The sequence below is a fragment of the Megalobrama amblycephala genome, linkage group LG6 (genome assembly GCF_018812025.1).
Source record: "Megalobrama amblycephala isolate DHTTF-2021 linkage group LG6, ASM1881202v1, whole genome shotgun sequence".
Lineage (NCBI taxonomy): Eukaryota > Metazoa > Chordata > Actinopteri > Cypriniformes > Xenocyprididae > Megalobrama > Megalobrama amblycephala.
This window is the reverse complement of record NC_063049.1, coordinates 20,349,489-20,366,134: the sequence shown is the minus strand read 5'-3', so window position 1 is coordinate 20,366,134 and position 16,646 is coordinate 20,349,489. Positions and strand designations below refer to the sequence as shown.

The following is a 16,646-nucleotide window of genomic DNA, read 5'->3' as shown; positions in this document are numbered from 1 at the left end:
GGTAATCGTTTTATTGAAGCAATGAGGTACTCAAGGCTAGTGCTGTATCGTGAATAAGTAACGGCTGAAGGGGTTGCAGGCACTCCGTTTTGCGTCATGCCTAACAACGCCCTTCAGCCGTGACTTATTCACGATACAGCACTAGCCTTGAGTACCTTATTGCTAACATATTTTATCTTTTTTATCTAGTTTTTAAAAAATATACTTTTAAGATTTAAAGTAAACTACTACAAGTACACATTTAGTACAATTAACCACATAAGGGCTGATTATGTATACAGGAACATTGTGGCTTGTTTAAATGTCTTTCATAAAGCAGAACACATAACATGGACCTCAGTCAGAAAATTATGTGCATGCAAAATGGTCAGTGATTGAACTTGTGGCATTATGGTGACACTCTTCACATACGGTATGTCTTCTGAATTAACAAGGCTGTATCTTATAGGGTTTTGATAAAGGCTGCCACGTTTGCTGAGGTAATAGGCTATTCTAATTTTGATAGTAAACTACTACCTTCAGCAGGGGACTATCATTCTCCCTGTAGTGAAAACATCCCTCAGGCACTAATTAAACAAACTAGCACTCCCCTCCCCACACTTGCATCTGAATAAACTTATTATTTATTAATACTATTAGGGCAAATAACAGATTGGGGACAGGCTGAGATCACGTTCTCTGTGTGTCATTATGGTTCTGTTTGTCTAAGCAGTGCTGGTTAATGAGTAGAAAATAAATGAGTCAGTCTCTGAGGTCTTGTGAGATGATTTGGCTGTGAGTCAGGTTCTCTCTCTGTCAGGACACAGAAAAACATATCCCGTAAAGGGTTACACAGTAATCCTAGTAATTAGGATGGCTTTAGATTAATACAATAAATGCCGGGTTCATGACTTTAATATTGTGGCCTAAATCACTGAACTGTTCTTTTGTATTTTTAAACCTGGGTCAAAATGTGTGCTTTATAGCTACCAATACAAACTTCAGCCTCAGTAATTACACCCTGAAAAAAAAAGTATTTTCCGAAGCTGATAATCCACTTATGCTTCAGAAGTAAACCAAAATCCTCACTCACAGGGGAGGCCAGTTTTCCAAATACTGAGGGAGATTTGCCTTTTCGGTTGTTGAAGATTACAGGAAGTTCTTAACTGTTTCAATGAATATCTGTAAACACAAAGAAAAGTGATGACAAGCCATGTTATTGAGACGAATCAACATGCAGTTTAAATGTGTCAGTGAAGGACCAATAGCATTTTGATTCATGTTCTTTCTGTTGTTCCTTGTTCCATTTGCACGGTGTGTGTCCATACATGCACACAGAGCACTCCTTTAATTACTCACTATTTATAATGTGTCACAGCTGTATTTCCAGGGCTTTTCTGGAAAAGGCCTGTCTTTATTTGAGGATTTGCTTGAGTCAGAGTTCTCCTGAATGTTCAGACAGGCTATCTGTAGTGATATGTTTCAAACAGGACTCCATCTGTTTGTGAATAGAGTAAACTCAATTTATCTCACTCTTTGTGTTTTATTTGGCTTGTAATAGAAAGAAACTATTGTGTAGGTTGGTTCAGGGATGTTAAATAACATTTTTGACTTAAATAGAATTAATTAATTTAAATGTTACATGAAGCATTTTTAACTAGCATTTTGTAAAAATGAATTAGTTGTGTACAGATTAACACATTCATTTCCTTTTAAGGAGGAAAAAAAAGTAAATTTAAGCAATTTTAAAACTTTACAAATTGTGAAATGCCAGTGCTGATCATTTATTGTTATCTGACTTACAATAGAAACCAAATTTTTCCATCCTGCCTCCCTGAGAGTATCATGACCACCAGCAGTCTTGGGAATCTTAAAATCATCAACCGCCTGACCAAACAAACTCCTCCAGATTTCTCAACAGTGAACAGTAACATTTTTGCCATTTTAATGACCAAAGTCAACAGGACCTGATGAATCACAGTACATATCTCCACCATGTGGCATCAGTTTCACACGATGCCACTTTTTACAATAAATATGTCTCTTAATCCCTTCCACGGCTTTCATTTATGACTCCCTGGCCTATTTAAGGTCATCTTTCTTCTGACTACTCAAAAACACAACATTGAAGGGATTCGTTTTAGGCCTACTGTCTGGTTCTCAGTAGATTCATAATAAGTCATGAGGGTTGCATCAGTTTAAATATTTTTGTTTATCTGTTTGCTTGTTTGTTCAAGTCCAAGGATGTATTTAGTACATTTTATTACTACTTTGTCAATGAGCAAATCATCAATTAAAATGATTCATTGTGTTAATCTTTTCTGTGTTAAAATGATGATATAAACATGTTTTACAAAACATAAACTGCAGGAAATTTGTGGTGAGGAATATGTGAATAATCTCCTCCTGAAGAATGAGGAATGGTATGTTACTACAGTATATTGCACAATGAGTCCCTCCAGAGGCTCCCGAAGAAGAGTTTTGTATCTGAAAGTCCACCAAACACTTTTCTGTTCATCAAAGAAGTAATGTCACTTTCAATGCAGTGCACACTGTCATTTTTGAAATGTTTGCTATTATTACATTTTGATATAAAAACATTTGCTGATATTTAATTAAAAATCAAAAATTAACTTTGAAGAATGACAGAATTGTCAAATTCATCTTGTTCATTGTGTTTCTGTAGAAATAGACTATCATGTAGTCAAGCAAAGTTTTATGCCAGCTAACAGGGAACATTATCAGAACGTTCTGGCAATGTTCTCTCTAAGTTATGAACAAATGTTCTTCTAGTAATGTTAATAGAACAATTGTTGATTCTGGTCTTTAATAACGTTCTCAAAACGTTGGCACACAGATATTTTTCTAGAAAATTATCGCTGGATGTTTATCTAATGTTACTACTTGTTTTAGAACATTCAGAGAATATTCAAAACGTTCATATAATTGTAACGTAGTTCGTATATACGGGAAGAAGGAGGCGGGAACCGGCGAACAAAGTTTTAATTTCAAAATAAATAAAGAACAAAACGAAAGTAATGCCGGCAGACCCTCGTGGACGTCTGCCGGCCACACAAACATAATAAAACATAAAATAAAGTCCAGGCCTGGTCCTCTCTCGTCCGTCACGGTCGTCGCTCCTCCTTTTATGCTCCCGGAGCTCCTCCGTGAGAGACTCAAGGCCGGTGCGCCTCCCAGGTGATGCTCGTTATCACTTGCGTCACCGGCCTCGCGCCGTTCCCTCACGGCTCTCGCTCGTCACAATAATGTTTGCAACAGTGTTGGAGGTAACATTAGAAGTAATGACTTACGTAATCAGATTACTTTTTTCAAGTAACTAGTACTGTAAAACATTACTTTTTTAAATTTACAACAAAACATATGAGTTACTTTTTCAAATAACGCAAGTTACTTTGTTTTCCCATTTATTGACTGACACCTCTTCTGTCCCAATGTTGAGAGAAATCGGAAGTTAGTGCAGAACGGTGTGTGCGCTGCGTAAACATGATGGTTATTGTAGTTTCAGACTAAATGTGAGCATTTAATCATCTCACTTGCACAAAAACAGATTCAAAATTCCTCCAAATTAATAAAAACAGCAAATTGCAAACTCAGAATATAACGCAAACTCGCAATAGATATGTTAAATTACACAAATATACTTTATGTATTTAATCTCACTTTAACCAATGTTTTTGCTATTGACCTTTTGATGATCCGTATCAATGATGCAAGCAAAAATGACATCAAACATTAAAAAAAACATTTAATTAACGTGGACATTTTAACATTCAGAAATAACATTTTCAGTATTGATAATGTTAGCAAAATGTTCTTTTTTGTTAAAATCCTGAGCGAACGGTAACAGTATACTCTACTAAACTGTCAAACTTTTTAGAATTTAGAAAATATGGTATCAGCTTGCTTCGTAATACTATTATGATGGGCTTTAAATTGAAAATAAATGAGATTTGTGTCTGTGTACATTTATGGAATATTGAAGTGCTTTTGTGTGGTTAATGTGTCTCTTTTTATAGTGTATGTTGATCCGAGATGGCTGCAGTCAGCATCATGTTACAACAAACATTAGTGATGGTCTCCCAAGACTACTGAACCCAAGTTCCCTGACATTCATAAATTAACAGAACTCAAAATATGTTGACCTTTTCAGGCATGTTCTGGAACGTCTTGGTCCACAGCAGGATTCCTCCTTATCTTCCAACAGTTAACTATGTGGTCATTTAAAGCCCCCCTCTGTTGCCCCCCATGATCTTTTGCATTCCACACCTTTGTATGTTTCTCATGCACTGCAGGATGATGGTTCCACAAACAAACCTGCCCCCTCCTAAACTCCCCTTTGGCCTTCCATCCTGATTATATTAGTAACTATAAAGCACAATAGCTGTTCCAAAATCCAGTCAATTGCCTCGTTGCCTACCGCCTACACTGACAGCTGTCTTCCAAGGCAGTATCCATCATACCTCATAACTGACTGATATAAATGCTCTGCAAACACTGAAAAAAATGGTAAGATATAAATGAACTAGTTTTATTCAAGTCAAAAATATTATTTAACATCACTGAATAAACCTAAATACATAATTTATACTAACAAAACATTTTTTTTTGTGTTAAATCACATTCTTTAAGGTAACAGTTGCAGGTTACAACATTTTACAGTGTAGGCTACTGCTCAACAAACCGACTCACACACAACATTTCGTCATTGCTTTCCACTCAATGAATATGTTTAGTGAACATTTATAGCCTACATTAAAAAGGTAAATATTAACACATAGTTTGTTGCTCTTTGTCACTTATCAGATAGCATAACCCAAAACGCAATGTTCTAACATATGTGACCCGCTCTGGCGAAATGAGTCGGAAGTCGCAACGTTCTATTTTAAGATATGGGCCAATAATGTGGAAAAACAATGAAAAAATCGATTTTTTTTTTTAAAAGTTAATTTCGTAGTCCAGATAATTGAGTAAAGGTATTTAAATGGCTATTAAATTTGACATGGTTTTACTAAATTCGCTGGAAATGAACTTCTCAACTCCTCTCATCACTTATGAGCATTAAGTGAAAAAATAAAAATAGCACAGCCCCTAACTGAATACAGGTATGTATATTTCACGTGCTCATAACTTCATGAAAAATGCACAGATCATAAAAATGGCATATCAATATTTAAAGCAGATTCTCAAGATTAAAACGAATCCAAAATCAATATAATATATTGCGTTGATCACAAGATATTACTCACGGAATGATTTAACATACTTGGCTAAAAACATGTCTCTCATCTCTCCGGGATGCAGTGTGTATCCAATGTTCTCGGACTCATCCATGTTCGTTTTCCAACGTGGAATAACACAAAATAGATATCATTTTAAAGCTTAGAATCTCATCTTTTTAATGCATATAACCATTTTGAAAAAACCAAACGAGTGCTGAGAAGCACCTCTAAACCGGAGTTTACCGCCCGTTGGCGCCACCTGGCTGCGGAAAAAATGAACAACAATTTTTCAAACTATTCTTTATGCTATCACCACGAAATTTGAACCAGATGCAGCTAACATATAGGAGAGCATCACCAAAAAATATTTTTTTAGCGATCTTATTGTGTTCCTGAGTTATTCCATGTCAAATAAAAAAAAAGAAAAATTATTTAAAAAAAGTATATATATTTTTGTATTTTATCAGCTGTTTCTCAGCAAGAAAATGTCCAAATGTAATGTAATTTATATTTTCTTAAAATTTAAAATGTTTTCTAACAAATGATACCTACCTTTTGATTCTCCTTGCTAGAGTTTTGGAGTCTTTACTTTTGAGTGTGTCGCTCAGAAAAAAAGAAAAAAGAAAAAAAAACTCTAAAAAAGCCTTCAGGTCTTAAAGGGTTAATTCAAATAAGTATATACTTTCAAATAATTTGAGCTTCAGCCTGGTTTAGCATTTATATATATAAAAATGTCTTTGGTCAAATTAAGCTGTAAAATAAATTTATCCCTTTAAATGCAATGGATTTTGAAGGATATCAACAAAAAACGGGCAAAAAACTTTAAAAGCGATTTTCTCAGGTTTCCAATTGGAAAAAGAGGGCAGACGACCATAATTCAAATGGGTATATCTTTAAAACTATTCAAGGTATGACTTTGACTTGGATATCATTTTAAAGCTTATTGTCTCATCTTTCTATTGATTTTTCTCAATTTTGAAATTTGGGTCACTGTGACTCATTTTGCTGGATCAGGTCACATATTGTGACATTTAAGATCTGCTGTCACTCTGACAAAAAATCCCCATCAATTTAGAGAGTTTAATTAGATTAGTTCATTCATTTAGCATTAGTGTCCTCTAAGTGTCTTGCCCAGTAAATAGATGATGACTAAGAGCAAAACGTATGAGTGAGATCATCTAGTGATTAATGCTCTCAACTCAGCTACTATTTGCTTGCATTGTGATGTCTAGTGCATTGTGAAAATCTGCCATTCAGACTGACTTTCTTATGTGGTGCATATTTTTTTTTGTGTGTGCGTTTTAATGAATATCCAGTCAAGAGTAGGTGGCAGAAATAATAATAATAATAATAACCTTTATTTTCTATAGTGCCTTTAAATGTACATCTCAAAGCGCTTTACAGAAACAATTAAAACAACAAAGATACACCACACAATATAAAGATTAAAGTTAAAGCGACAAGAGAAACTATAAAATAAGCACAATGAAAAATTTCAATTATTCAATTAAAAGCTAAAAAAAATTAGTTTTAAGCTGAGATTTAAAAATGCCAAGAGATTTAGCTTGCCTTATCTCAATCGGTAAAGAATTCCAAAGTTTTGGAGCTAATGAAGAAAAAGCCCCATCTCCCATTAATCTTAAATGAGTTAAAAACAGTTAAAAGACCAGTTTCAGAAGAACGAAGGTCACGGGTTGGAGTATATAGGGAATTAAAAGCTTGGTCAAATATTGAGGTGCCAACCCATGTAAGGCCTTGTAAGTAAGCATCAAAATTTTAAAGTCTACCCTAAACCTAATGGGGAGCCAGTGCATAGACTCCAAAATGGGAGTAATATGAGTAAGGATTCTAGCAGCCAAATTTTGCACTACCTGCAATTTGTTTAAGGTAGGTTTTGACACCCCAACCAACAAGGCATTACAGTAATCAGTACGGGAAAACACAAAAGTGTTTATCAGTCTTTCTACATTAATTTTCTTCTTTGTTTAATGTTGGATTGCAAACTAAATAGTGCATTACCGCCACCTACTGTAATGGACCAGAACCAAATGAGAAATCCCTTATATACCTACGCAGAGATTGTCTGATTTCTCTTATAAAATAGCTTTTTTTTCACTGTAAAAATAGGTCAGTCCAGAACATTTAATAGCAAACATGTTGAAGATTACACTGCCCTTAAAGGATTAGTCCACTTTTAAATAAACTTTTCCTGATAATTTACAAACCCCCATGTCATCCAAGATGTTCATGTCTTTCTTTCGTTAGTCGAAAATAAAACATTTTAGGATTTTTCTCCATATAGTGGATTTCAACGGCTACCAACAGGTTGAAGGTCCAAATTGCAGTTTCAGTGCAGCTTCAAAGGGCTTTAAATGATACCAGACGAGGAATAAGGGTCTTATCTAGCGAAACAATCGGTCATTAAAAAAAAAAAATACAACCGTTTATGCTTTATAAACACAAAATATCGCCTTGAACGTACTTTTTTTCCGTAAGTAGAATAGGGAAGCGTAAGTGTTTTGAGGAATGCGGAAACGGGAAGTACATTCAAGGCGATATTTTGTGTTTATAAAGCATAAACAGTTGTATTTTTTTCGAAAATGACAGATCGTTTCGCTAGATAAGACCCTTATTCCTCGTCTGGTATCGTTTAAAGCCATTTGAAGCTGTACTGAAACTGCAATTTGGACCTTCAACCTGTTGGTAGCCGTTGAAATCCACTATATGGAGAAAAATCCTGGAACGTTTTCCTCAAAAACCTTTATTTCTTTTTGACTGACAAAAGAAAGACATGAACATCTTGGATGACATTGGGGTTAGTAAATTATCAGGAAAAGTTTATTTAAAAGTGGACTAAATCTTTAACCCCGGTTTATCGCTTTTAACCCCGGGTAAAAAAGCATTTCACACTTATAATTTATATGCGGGGTTAGCACCGCTTTTTACCCAGGGTTAAAAAACCCTGCTCTGGAGATGTTTAGCAACCGACAACCAATCGCGTGCCTTATATTCATGCGTTTTGGGCAGACACGGAAACACCGCGCAATGTATAAAAACAAAAGTCGTTTGTGAGTATGATAGGAAAAATGTGAAACGGCGATGGAAAATGTGACAATTGGAGTGAAGAATAGACCGTTTCATTCTTACCTTTAATAGTTCGAAAAGTTCCCTCAGAAAAAACTTGATATTACAGTCAGCAATGTGTAAAATGAGGATGCGCAATGCTAGAGCCTTTATGTAAACAAGTCACGTGCTGCGTTTGTCCAGTCAGTAACATTGATACCGCGAATATTCAAACCAGGACTTTAACCCGGGGTTAAGGAATGTGCAGTGTGAAACAGCAGTTTATGAATACCCAGGATTGACTGTTAACCCTGGGTATATTATGTGAAACATGAATAAAGATTACCTAGGATTCCGTTTACCCGGGGTTTAGAATGAACCAGGGTTAACTATTTCAAGTGTGAAAAGTCCTAAGGATGGTGATAGTCACAACAGTGCTGTTGATCAAGAGCGGGGTTGTGTGTCCTCTTTAATATGATTTTATCTGATGATCTTATCTGATGTTTCATTGGATGTGACATTAGCTCAATACATGTGCTGCTGATCAGCTGCTGCATCAAGGCATTAGTGCCATTCTGTTTGAAAGTTTTTACATAATCACCACAAGCCTGCTCATGTGATAATGTAGTGATTGCACTACAACTGAGAGTCATTAGAAAAACTCTTTATCTAACATCCTCCATACAACCCCCTTTTCCCCCTCATTATCTGAGATCTGATGCTTTCAGCTGAGGGCTAATTGACCTTGCCTTGGGCCTGATTGAGGGTCAGACTGTTACAAAGACTGCCATTAATCCACAAGAAATCACTGTCAAAATACGGTGCATAATACATTTATGTGTTTGCAGATGCTGTGTCTACTATTTTGGCAGCAAGTAAACTGACTCAGGGTCAGGAGACTGAAAGTGAGCCAAACAAGCTCTCAGACAGACAGAATTGACTTCAGAACTGGTATTTGTATGGCATGCCAGAGCAGAACAGCTGATCTAGGTCAGGATATGACCCAATAAAGTTGAAAAAGCCCTACGAGAGAACTATCACTATGAACTATACACAGTTTCTATCTTTAAATGTCTGAAGTATATTCTGTGCACTAATTATATTGACTTTGAATAGTGTGTGTGTCAGAGAGAGAGAGAGAGAGAAGGAGGGAAGAGTTACTCTGTTGTCTACTGACTCACAGAAGGGCTATTCAGGCCCTGTGGATCTTCTGACAGCTCAACTGGTAGCAGCTTTGTTCTGTTTTTCCCACAGAGATGGTATGCTAGATCAGGAGCGTCATGCACCTTTTTTTGGAGGGATCCCAGTCCTGGCTTACTTTGTTCCGTAAGTCAGGAGTTTTCTAACTGTCTGATGCCCAGACCCCCCAGATATGATGATCTTACTGAATTATGTATATTTTAATGTATAAATAGTCTAGACTAATTGGCCCACTATGTGAGAAAAATATAAAGCATTATCTTATTAAGGCAACATGTTTTTTCTCTTAAATAAGTATTGTCATTGTGCTAAAGCAAAGTATTAAAATATTATTTGGAATATATTTATTAACAGCGTATATGTTTTTTTACCCACTATTAGAATAATGTTAGATATTATAAACCTTTAAAATAAAAACAAATTTTGTTTTTATTTCTTACTATGAAAATCTAGGTAAATCTATACAATTGTCATGGACTCCTATTTTGATATTTTGTTTTGTTTCCTTTAGTTCCTGTTTCCCTGCACTGTTTAGTTTTAGTTTCCTGGGCTGCTGATTATGTTCTTGTTTATTTCCATGGTTACTAATGATTTGCACCTGTCTTTCATTATGTTCGCCTTGTATTTATACTTCCTGTTATGTTCATTTCCTTGTCAGTTCATGTTTCTAATTTGCGTAGTTAATAATGGTTCTCCTATGTTGTTCCTGTGATGACTTAACTATTTTGCATTGTTAATAAAGAGCATCTATTTGATTCTTCTTCATCTTTGTGCATGCTAACTACACCTTACAAAAGAACGGACCCAAAAAGTGGATAAAGCAGCACTCTTCATAGCCCTCGCCCATTATTGGAATACTCTACCCAGGTCTGTGTCTTGGCCTAGAGTTCCGGACTGGTCTGGATGATGCAATCCTAAAATCTATTTACTGACTGAGAGCTAACTATTATAGCCCACTGGACTTGCCAGAGATCTCACGTGGCTCTATTGTTTGAAACATGTATATACAGTTTTTATTTCCTGGCCCAAAACCGTTACAGAACCAGAGTCCAGCCAGCCGTCAGCCACGCCCACCATTGACATCATGCCTGGGCCCACTGCAGACAGAGCCCGAGCCCGCCTTGACCGTTGTCCTTACGGCTCCATTTGGGCTCCCTTGTACCTCCGGCTCCACCTTGGTCAGTCGTCGCTCTGCCATGGGTGTACCATGGGCTTCTGGGCCTTTGGCTGCGCCTCCTCCCTCCACACCTTCAGCTCTGTCGGGCTCTGCCTTCCCTCTGGCTGACGCGAGGACACGCCTTTTCGGGAGAGGGTTTAATGTCAGGTTTACGCTCTGTTCTGTTTTGGTTTAGTTTTATGTTCCCAGTTCCTGTTTATTTCCTTAGTTGACCTAAGGTGCATCCCAATTCGCGTACTTATGCACTATTCTATGACGTTTTTAAGTATAAATAGTGCGAGTAGTGCATTCACACTGAAAGTTCCAAAAAGAAAAAGTACACTTTAAATACCCGGATGATGCACTAAATTAACGGAAAAAACGAAGTGTGGAATGTTGGACACTTCATACACTCAACTGTCACAGCTTTAATTATGTAGTGGAGGGGAAGGGAGGATCGGACTCCATTGTTAAATGACAAAATAACCTTATACAATTCACGCACTACATGGATGAGTGCATAGTGCACAAGTACATAGTGTATAAGTGCATAGTGTATAGTGCGTCATTTGGGACGCAACTCTAGTTTAATATTGTGTGCCTGTTACCGTAGCAACCTATTTTGTCCACCTGCCCCTTGTTAATTCACTCATTTAGTCTATGTATACTCCCTGTTCAGTTCCTTGTCTTTTCTTGTATCTATTATTATGTCTTTGGTTAGTGGTGTGTGTTTTATATTCTCCTGTTATCCTGAGTGTTTGTTATTTTGATTTATTGTTAAAGTTGACTGCTACATCTAGATCCTGCCTCAACTAATTTTTGCTGCAACCACTCTGACAACAAAAAATAAATCATGATTTGATTTCTGAAATCAGAATGAAATTGTAAAATATCAAAAATGTTTTTTTTTTTATATATATTTATTATGTTGTTGTTGATTGAAGCAAAACAAATGATCTGTTCGTTTGGACTTATCGTTTTAATTATCAAAGATAATACATATTCTATATTCATATTCCACTTGGCTCAGAAATCAGGCTATCATTTTTACAACAACAACATGCATGAAGCAAAAAAAAAAAAGGTCAATCACACAATATATTGACATACTCTCTCTCACTTAAACACACTTTTCTGACAGCTGAGTCTGAAATGAAAACTGCATGTATCACATAGAGTTGATGCTGGTTAATGAAGATATTCTCCAGGGGCTACAGAAACACTGCCAGTGTGCTCAGTCTGTTACCCTCCCCCATTTCCTCATGGGCCGCTCTGATTAGCCAGTGGCAGCCACCCTACTGCCTGCCTTTGTCTGAGCTCTTTGTCTGACCTCAGGTATTGCACAAGACTTCGTCTATTTGGTAAATGGCAATTTCTTTTCTGCATTCCAGCAAGCAAACCAAACAGTTTAACCAGGTTGGATTATCTGAAATGATGTGAGACTAATTACAAATATACTTTCTTTTGTGTTCGCTTGAATGGGGGTTGGTGCGCCACTTTAACACAACACTTACCCAAGCAGACAATATACAGGGTCCTTGACAGTGTATAATAACCCACTTCAGTTGAAACTGATCATTCACATATTCTTAAAGAATAATTTGTCATCTGAACTATACTAAATATAGAAAGAGCAGTCATTATAAACAATTTCCAGAGGTAAATTATAGCATAAAGCAATATTGTTCCGTAACAGAATCGGACTGATCAGAATCGCAACTCTGCACGAAATTGTCATTTAACAGATCTCCTTCTGCTGGGATCTGTCACCGGCACCTGATGCCATTCTCATACCAGCCACATGCCTCAGTCTTAAGCAAACACAAAGTCGAAGGCTGTTTATAGCACTGTTTTGGATTGATGTTTGAGTGTTCTGAATCTGCATAGAATAAAGTCTGATTGTCTGAACAGAGCTAGGCATAAGGTTAGGTAATGAGCTTTATCACATTCAGTTAATCAGTATGACTGTGCCGTCTACTATGGGATTAAATGAGAACAAGTTAGGTTAAACCTGGCTCAGAAATACAAGAGAATAATCAAAAACAGCTCAGGAATGGGAACAGATCATTTTCTCTTTAGTTTACACATGACAGTGGGTGATCTGTTCTGAAAAATACTCAATTTACTATATAGCTGATCATTTTTGAGATCTTATGATCATAAAGCATCTCTGTAACTGCTTAGCTCATCACAGATGGAGCTAAATATTCTGTATCGACTTTGATCAGAAGCAGTGACTATGGCAATCTTAAAATGTCTTAAAATGTATTCGGTAACACTTTATTGTTATCATGGAATCGTTACTTCCACAAGCTCATTAATTTGCTAACAGTGATTGTAAATTAAATTATTACATTGTTAACTAAATGTGTGATTATATATGTACATTTCTGAAATTACATAATTAGGACAGTCAACTCTGATAACAGAAATTATAATGTTGACATGCATTCTCTGTAAAGCTGCTTTGAAACGATATGTATTGTGAAAAGCACTATACAAATCAAATTTATTTTACATGTCATTGTTACACGTTACATGTAGTTGTAATAACTAGTAGTAACTATAAATTATGCATAATTGCATGCAATTTACCCTAAACCAAACCCTCATCACCCTAACATGTACATGTAGTTAATTATTATTACTCAGTAAATGTATAGTTACACTGTAACACAGACACCTTAAAATAAACCGAACCATTTATTCTTTAAATTTATAAGTACATAAAGATGTGCATGGTTGTCACAGTTGTTTACAAGAAATGTTATCAGGCTTACTATATAAATTGTATTCACTTTGCTCTTAAAACTCACAATTGAATCTGAGCAATGCCACTTAAACGGCATCTTTTAGGCTTCTACATCTTTCACAAGCCACTTAACTAGAGATTAATGTCCTCCCCAGTCATACGGAGCGCTTTTATGACAGTGCTTTGAATATAAAGCTATGGAACAGACAGAACGGAGTTTCGGTGAGAACATTATTTTATTCCCCAAAGAACCACTTGACTCTATTACTATTGATTCTTATCCAAGCAAATCTAATATTAAATCTTAAAAAGTTTATAGGACATACTTTTTCAAGGAGACATGATGCACTTTAACTTTTTTAAATATTTGAACTCCAAGTCATTTTAAAACATATACGTCATGTCCCAAGTCCCAGAACAAAACTCAAATGAGAAACTAGCACTTTTTTTTTTTGGCATACACCATGTGTTCAGTTTTTTCAAGTCAAGTCTCCTTTATTTATATAGCGCTTCATACAATACAGATTGTTTCATAGTATCTTTATGGGGATAAGAAAATAATGATTCAATGCAAACAGTGTTCAGTTCTGCTGTTAAGCAGCTCTAAAAAGAAAATAGTGTCTTTGTTCAGCTGAGCTCAGTGTTGATTCAGTTCCGTTCAATAACTGTGTAAAGATAATCAAATATGAAATGAGTTCAATTCAGCTATAAAGCAGCTCTGTAGGACACATCATCCAGCTCACTTCAGTTCTCATCCAGTATCATGTGCACCATGTACCATGAGTTTGTCATTGTTTAAAGCTAGTTTAACATTGCTCGGCCTTTCTCTGTCCTTGCAGGTCAGGCTGATAGAAAGCTAACCTAAATGAGAGGTCACGTATAGCACTGTGCCAACAGCAAGAGCAGCTGTAGCACACCCATACAGACAGACCTCCCTCAGTCTTTGACTTGAGAGGAGCTCAAACAGAGATTCATAGGAGCTCACTTGAATATAATTAACCCCATTGTAAGGGTCAAACATGCTGAGATAGCGGCTGTTAATGATACTGCTAGAATTTGCTGATTGTGTTAGCTCTAAAAAAAATTTTTATTTTATAAGCATTGCATAGCTCGATTGCAAGTTGTTAATTAACATATGTTAATAAATTTATTATATTTTTTAAAGTGATGACCGATTTACAGGGACTTAATTTGGGTGACTTTCCTAAAAGGACAATCCAGACACTAAGTGGGTCAAAGCCATTCCAGAGTTCCCTGGATGTCTATTTTTTTCCCTCTTTCTCTCTCGGAATGCCAAAATTCATGTCATGAGCAATGGGCTCCTTAAACAGTTATTATTATTTTTTACCCATGGAAAATAGTTATGAGTAGAATAAGTCTGAGCAATTTCTGATAACATCTGCAAAACTTAAAAAAAAAAAAAAAAATTACCATTAAAAAATGTAAAAACACAAAAGAATAATTTCCTTTGTTCTATCCTCACAATAAGATTTACATATAAAAACAACAAAACAAACAAAATGGCACAATCATATAACCACAATATATATAACATTTTGCTTTTGCATTTAAACAAAACACTACAGTATTAAGTAATTTATGTGATGGAAAAAAATAGCTTGGAGCCAAGCCATTTCATTTCATTATAAGGAATTTCCTCAGCTCTAGTGCTCTCTCACACACACGGGTGTGTCTAGTGGGCGGAGTGTTATTACCAAGCCCCGCCTCTATCAGTCATATCCAAATGAGCCGGTGGCCTCTGTGTTTTCTCTACACAAAGATACACAAGCGCACGCCGCGCGAGACGAGCAGGGCTGCCGCTGGGATAAACACGAGCTTCTTCTAATACACACCCGTTATAGCGGTTTCTGAATCAGTTTGCCAAGAGCGTTTAAAGAAAACTTTAGGCTTAATCAGAGGAATTACTGTCTGGTCTGTGCCATGGGAACTTCAGCTTTATCTTAAGCGCGTGAATGCAGAGCATCTATACAGTGAACGGAGTCAGTGGTACCCTGATCACCAAACACCGGACAGGACCATAATACAGATGGATACCTTCTTTGTTGAGGTAGGTGGAAAACTTGAACACTTCACTGAAACAGTTTCCTTTGTGATGGTGCTGTCTTTAAAAGGATGTTGCTGAGCTTATTTCAAGTTTTGTTTATATTGACATGCTATCGTTTTTACTGTCTTTAATACATACTGTCTTTGATACATATGTAGGCTATCTGTGTCTATTTTTCTGTCTGTCTACATTTTCATACAGTCAATTTTGCCCATTGTTGTTGTTCTTTCTTTTTTTGGCTATTTAACTATAAAAACATGGTCTATAAAGTCTAAAGGTACTTGTTATGGTTCATCATTAGGTGTTAAATCTGCCAGGACCCCCTGTCACTCCAGGTGAGAAAAAATGGGGAGTACCTCTCACATTCATTACAAGTTCAAAGGTTATTTAACACCGGTTCACTGTCTTTGAAGATGACTAGTGCTTGCAGAACAGCGGTGAACAAAATACCATCTTGATCCAGGGTAAAATGATCATAAATGCCTCGGTGAAGACCCCCAGGATGTGTTTCATGCCTCCCACTGTCTGCTTTGCTGTTCAGTCTCTGTGTCAGCATGAGAACAAACCTGCTGGCAATGAAAGCTCAGACCTCACACACAACGCACTGACCTACTGCAGCAGTATTAAATAGATACTAATGTATAGCATTCACATGGCCTTATAACCCCACTCCCCACTTCCAATGTTTCAGACCACCAAAGAGTAGATGGGGCTCAGTGCGGTAGACACAATAGAAATACACTTTTTTTTGTTAGCGTTAAAAAAAAGCCCATAACCAATTGCTTTTTGCACTGCATGTGTTCTCTAAAGGTCTAATTAAACAATACTTATTTGTAACTCATTAAATAGGCTTTTCCACACAACATTTTTACATACAGAGTCACATACTTTGTATTGTGAGATATGAAGTCGCATATAAAGTCAGGCTTTCATAGTAGAGCATTGGAGGACAACATTAGTCTTAAATGGGAAGAGTAATTAAACATCTGTCTGGGGTGGATGGAGGACGGAAGGGGTCTGAGACACATCTATGATTAAGAGCTTGGATCCATGTGCGTGGATCCAGCCGGAATGATGAGGCTTAGAAGTAACAACGCAAACATTCCATGATTATTTATAGACATGGGCCACTGTCAGGAGGAAGTTCCCATTCATTGGTCAGTGTGGCTTTAATTAATCTGGAGCATTAAA

General features: G+C 36.5%; 1 protein-coding gene across 1 annotated transcript in view; it reads left to right on the top strand.

Moving 5' to 3' along the window:
• The first annotated feature begins 15,176 nt into the window (after positions 1-15,176).
• The window catches only part of myo10l3 (myosin X, like 3), a 92,394-nt gene continuing 90,924 nt past the window's right edge, over positions 15,177-16,646 (top strand). Inside the window, exon 1 of the mRNA XM_048193275.1 lies at positions 15,177-15,458. Coding sequence (XP_048049232.1) covers positions 15,438-15,458 — 21 coding nt within the window. The 5' untranslated portion in view covers positions 15,177-15,437. The remainder of the gene's footprint in view (positions 15,459-16,646) is intronic.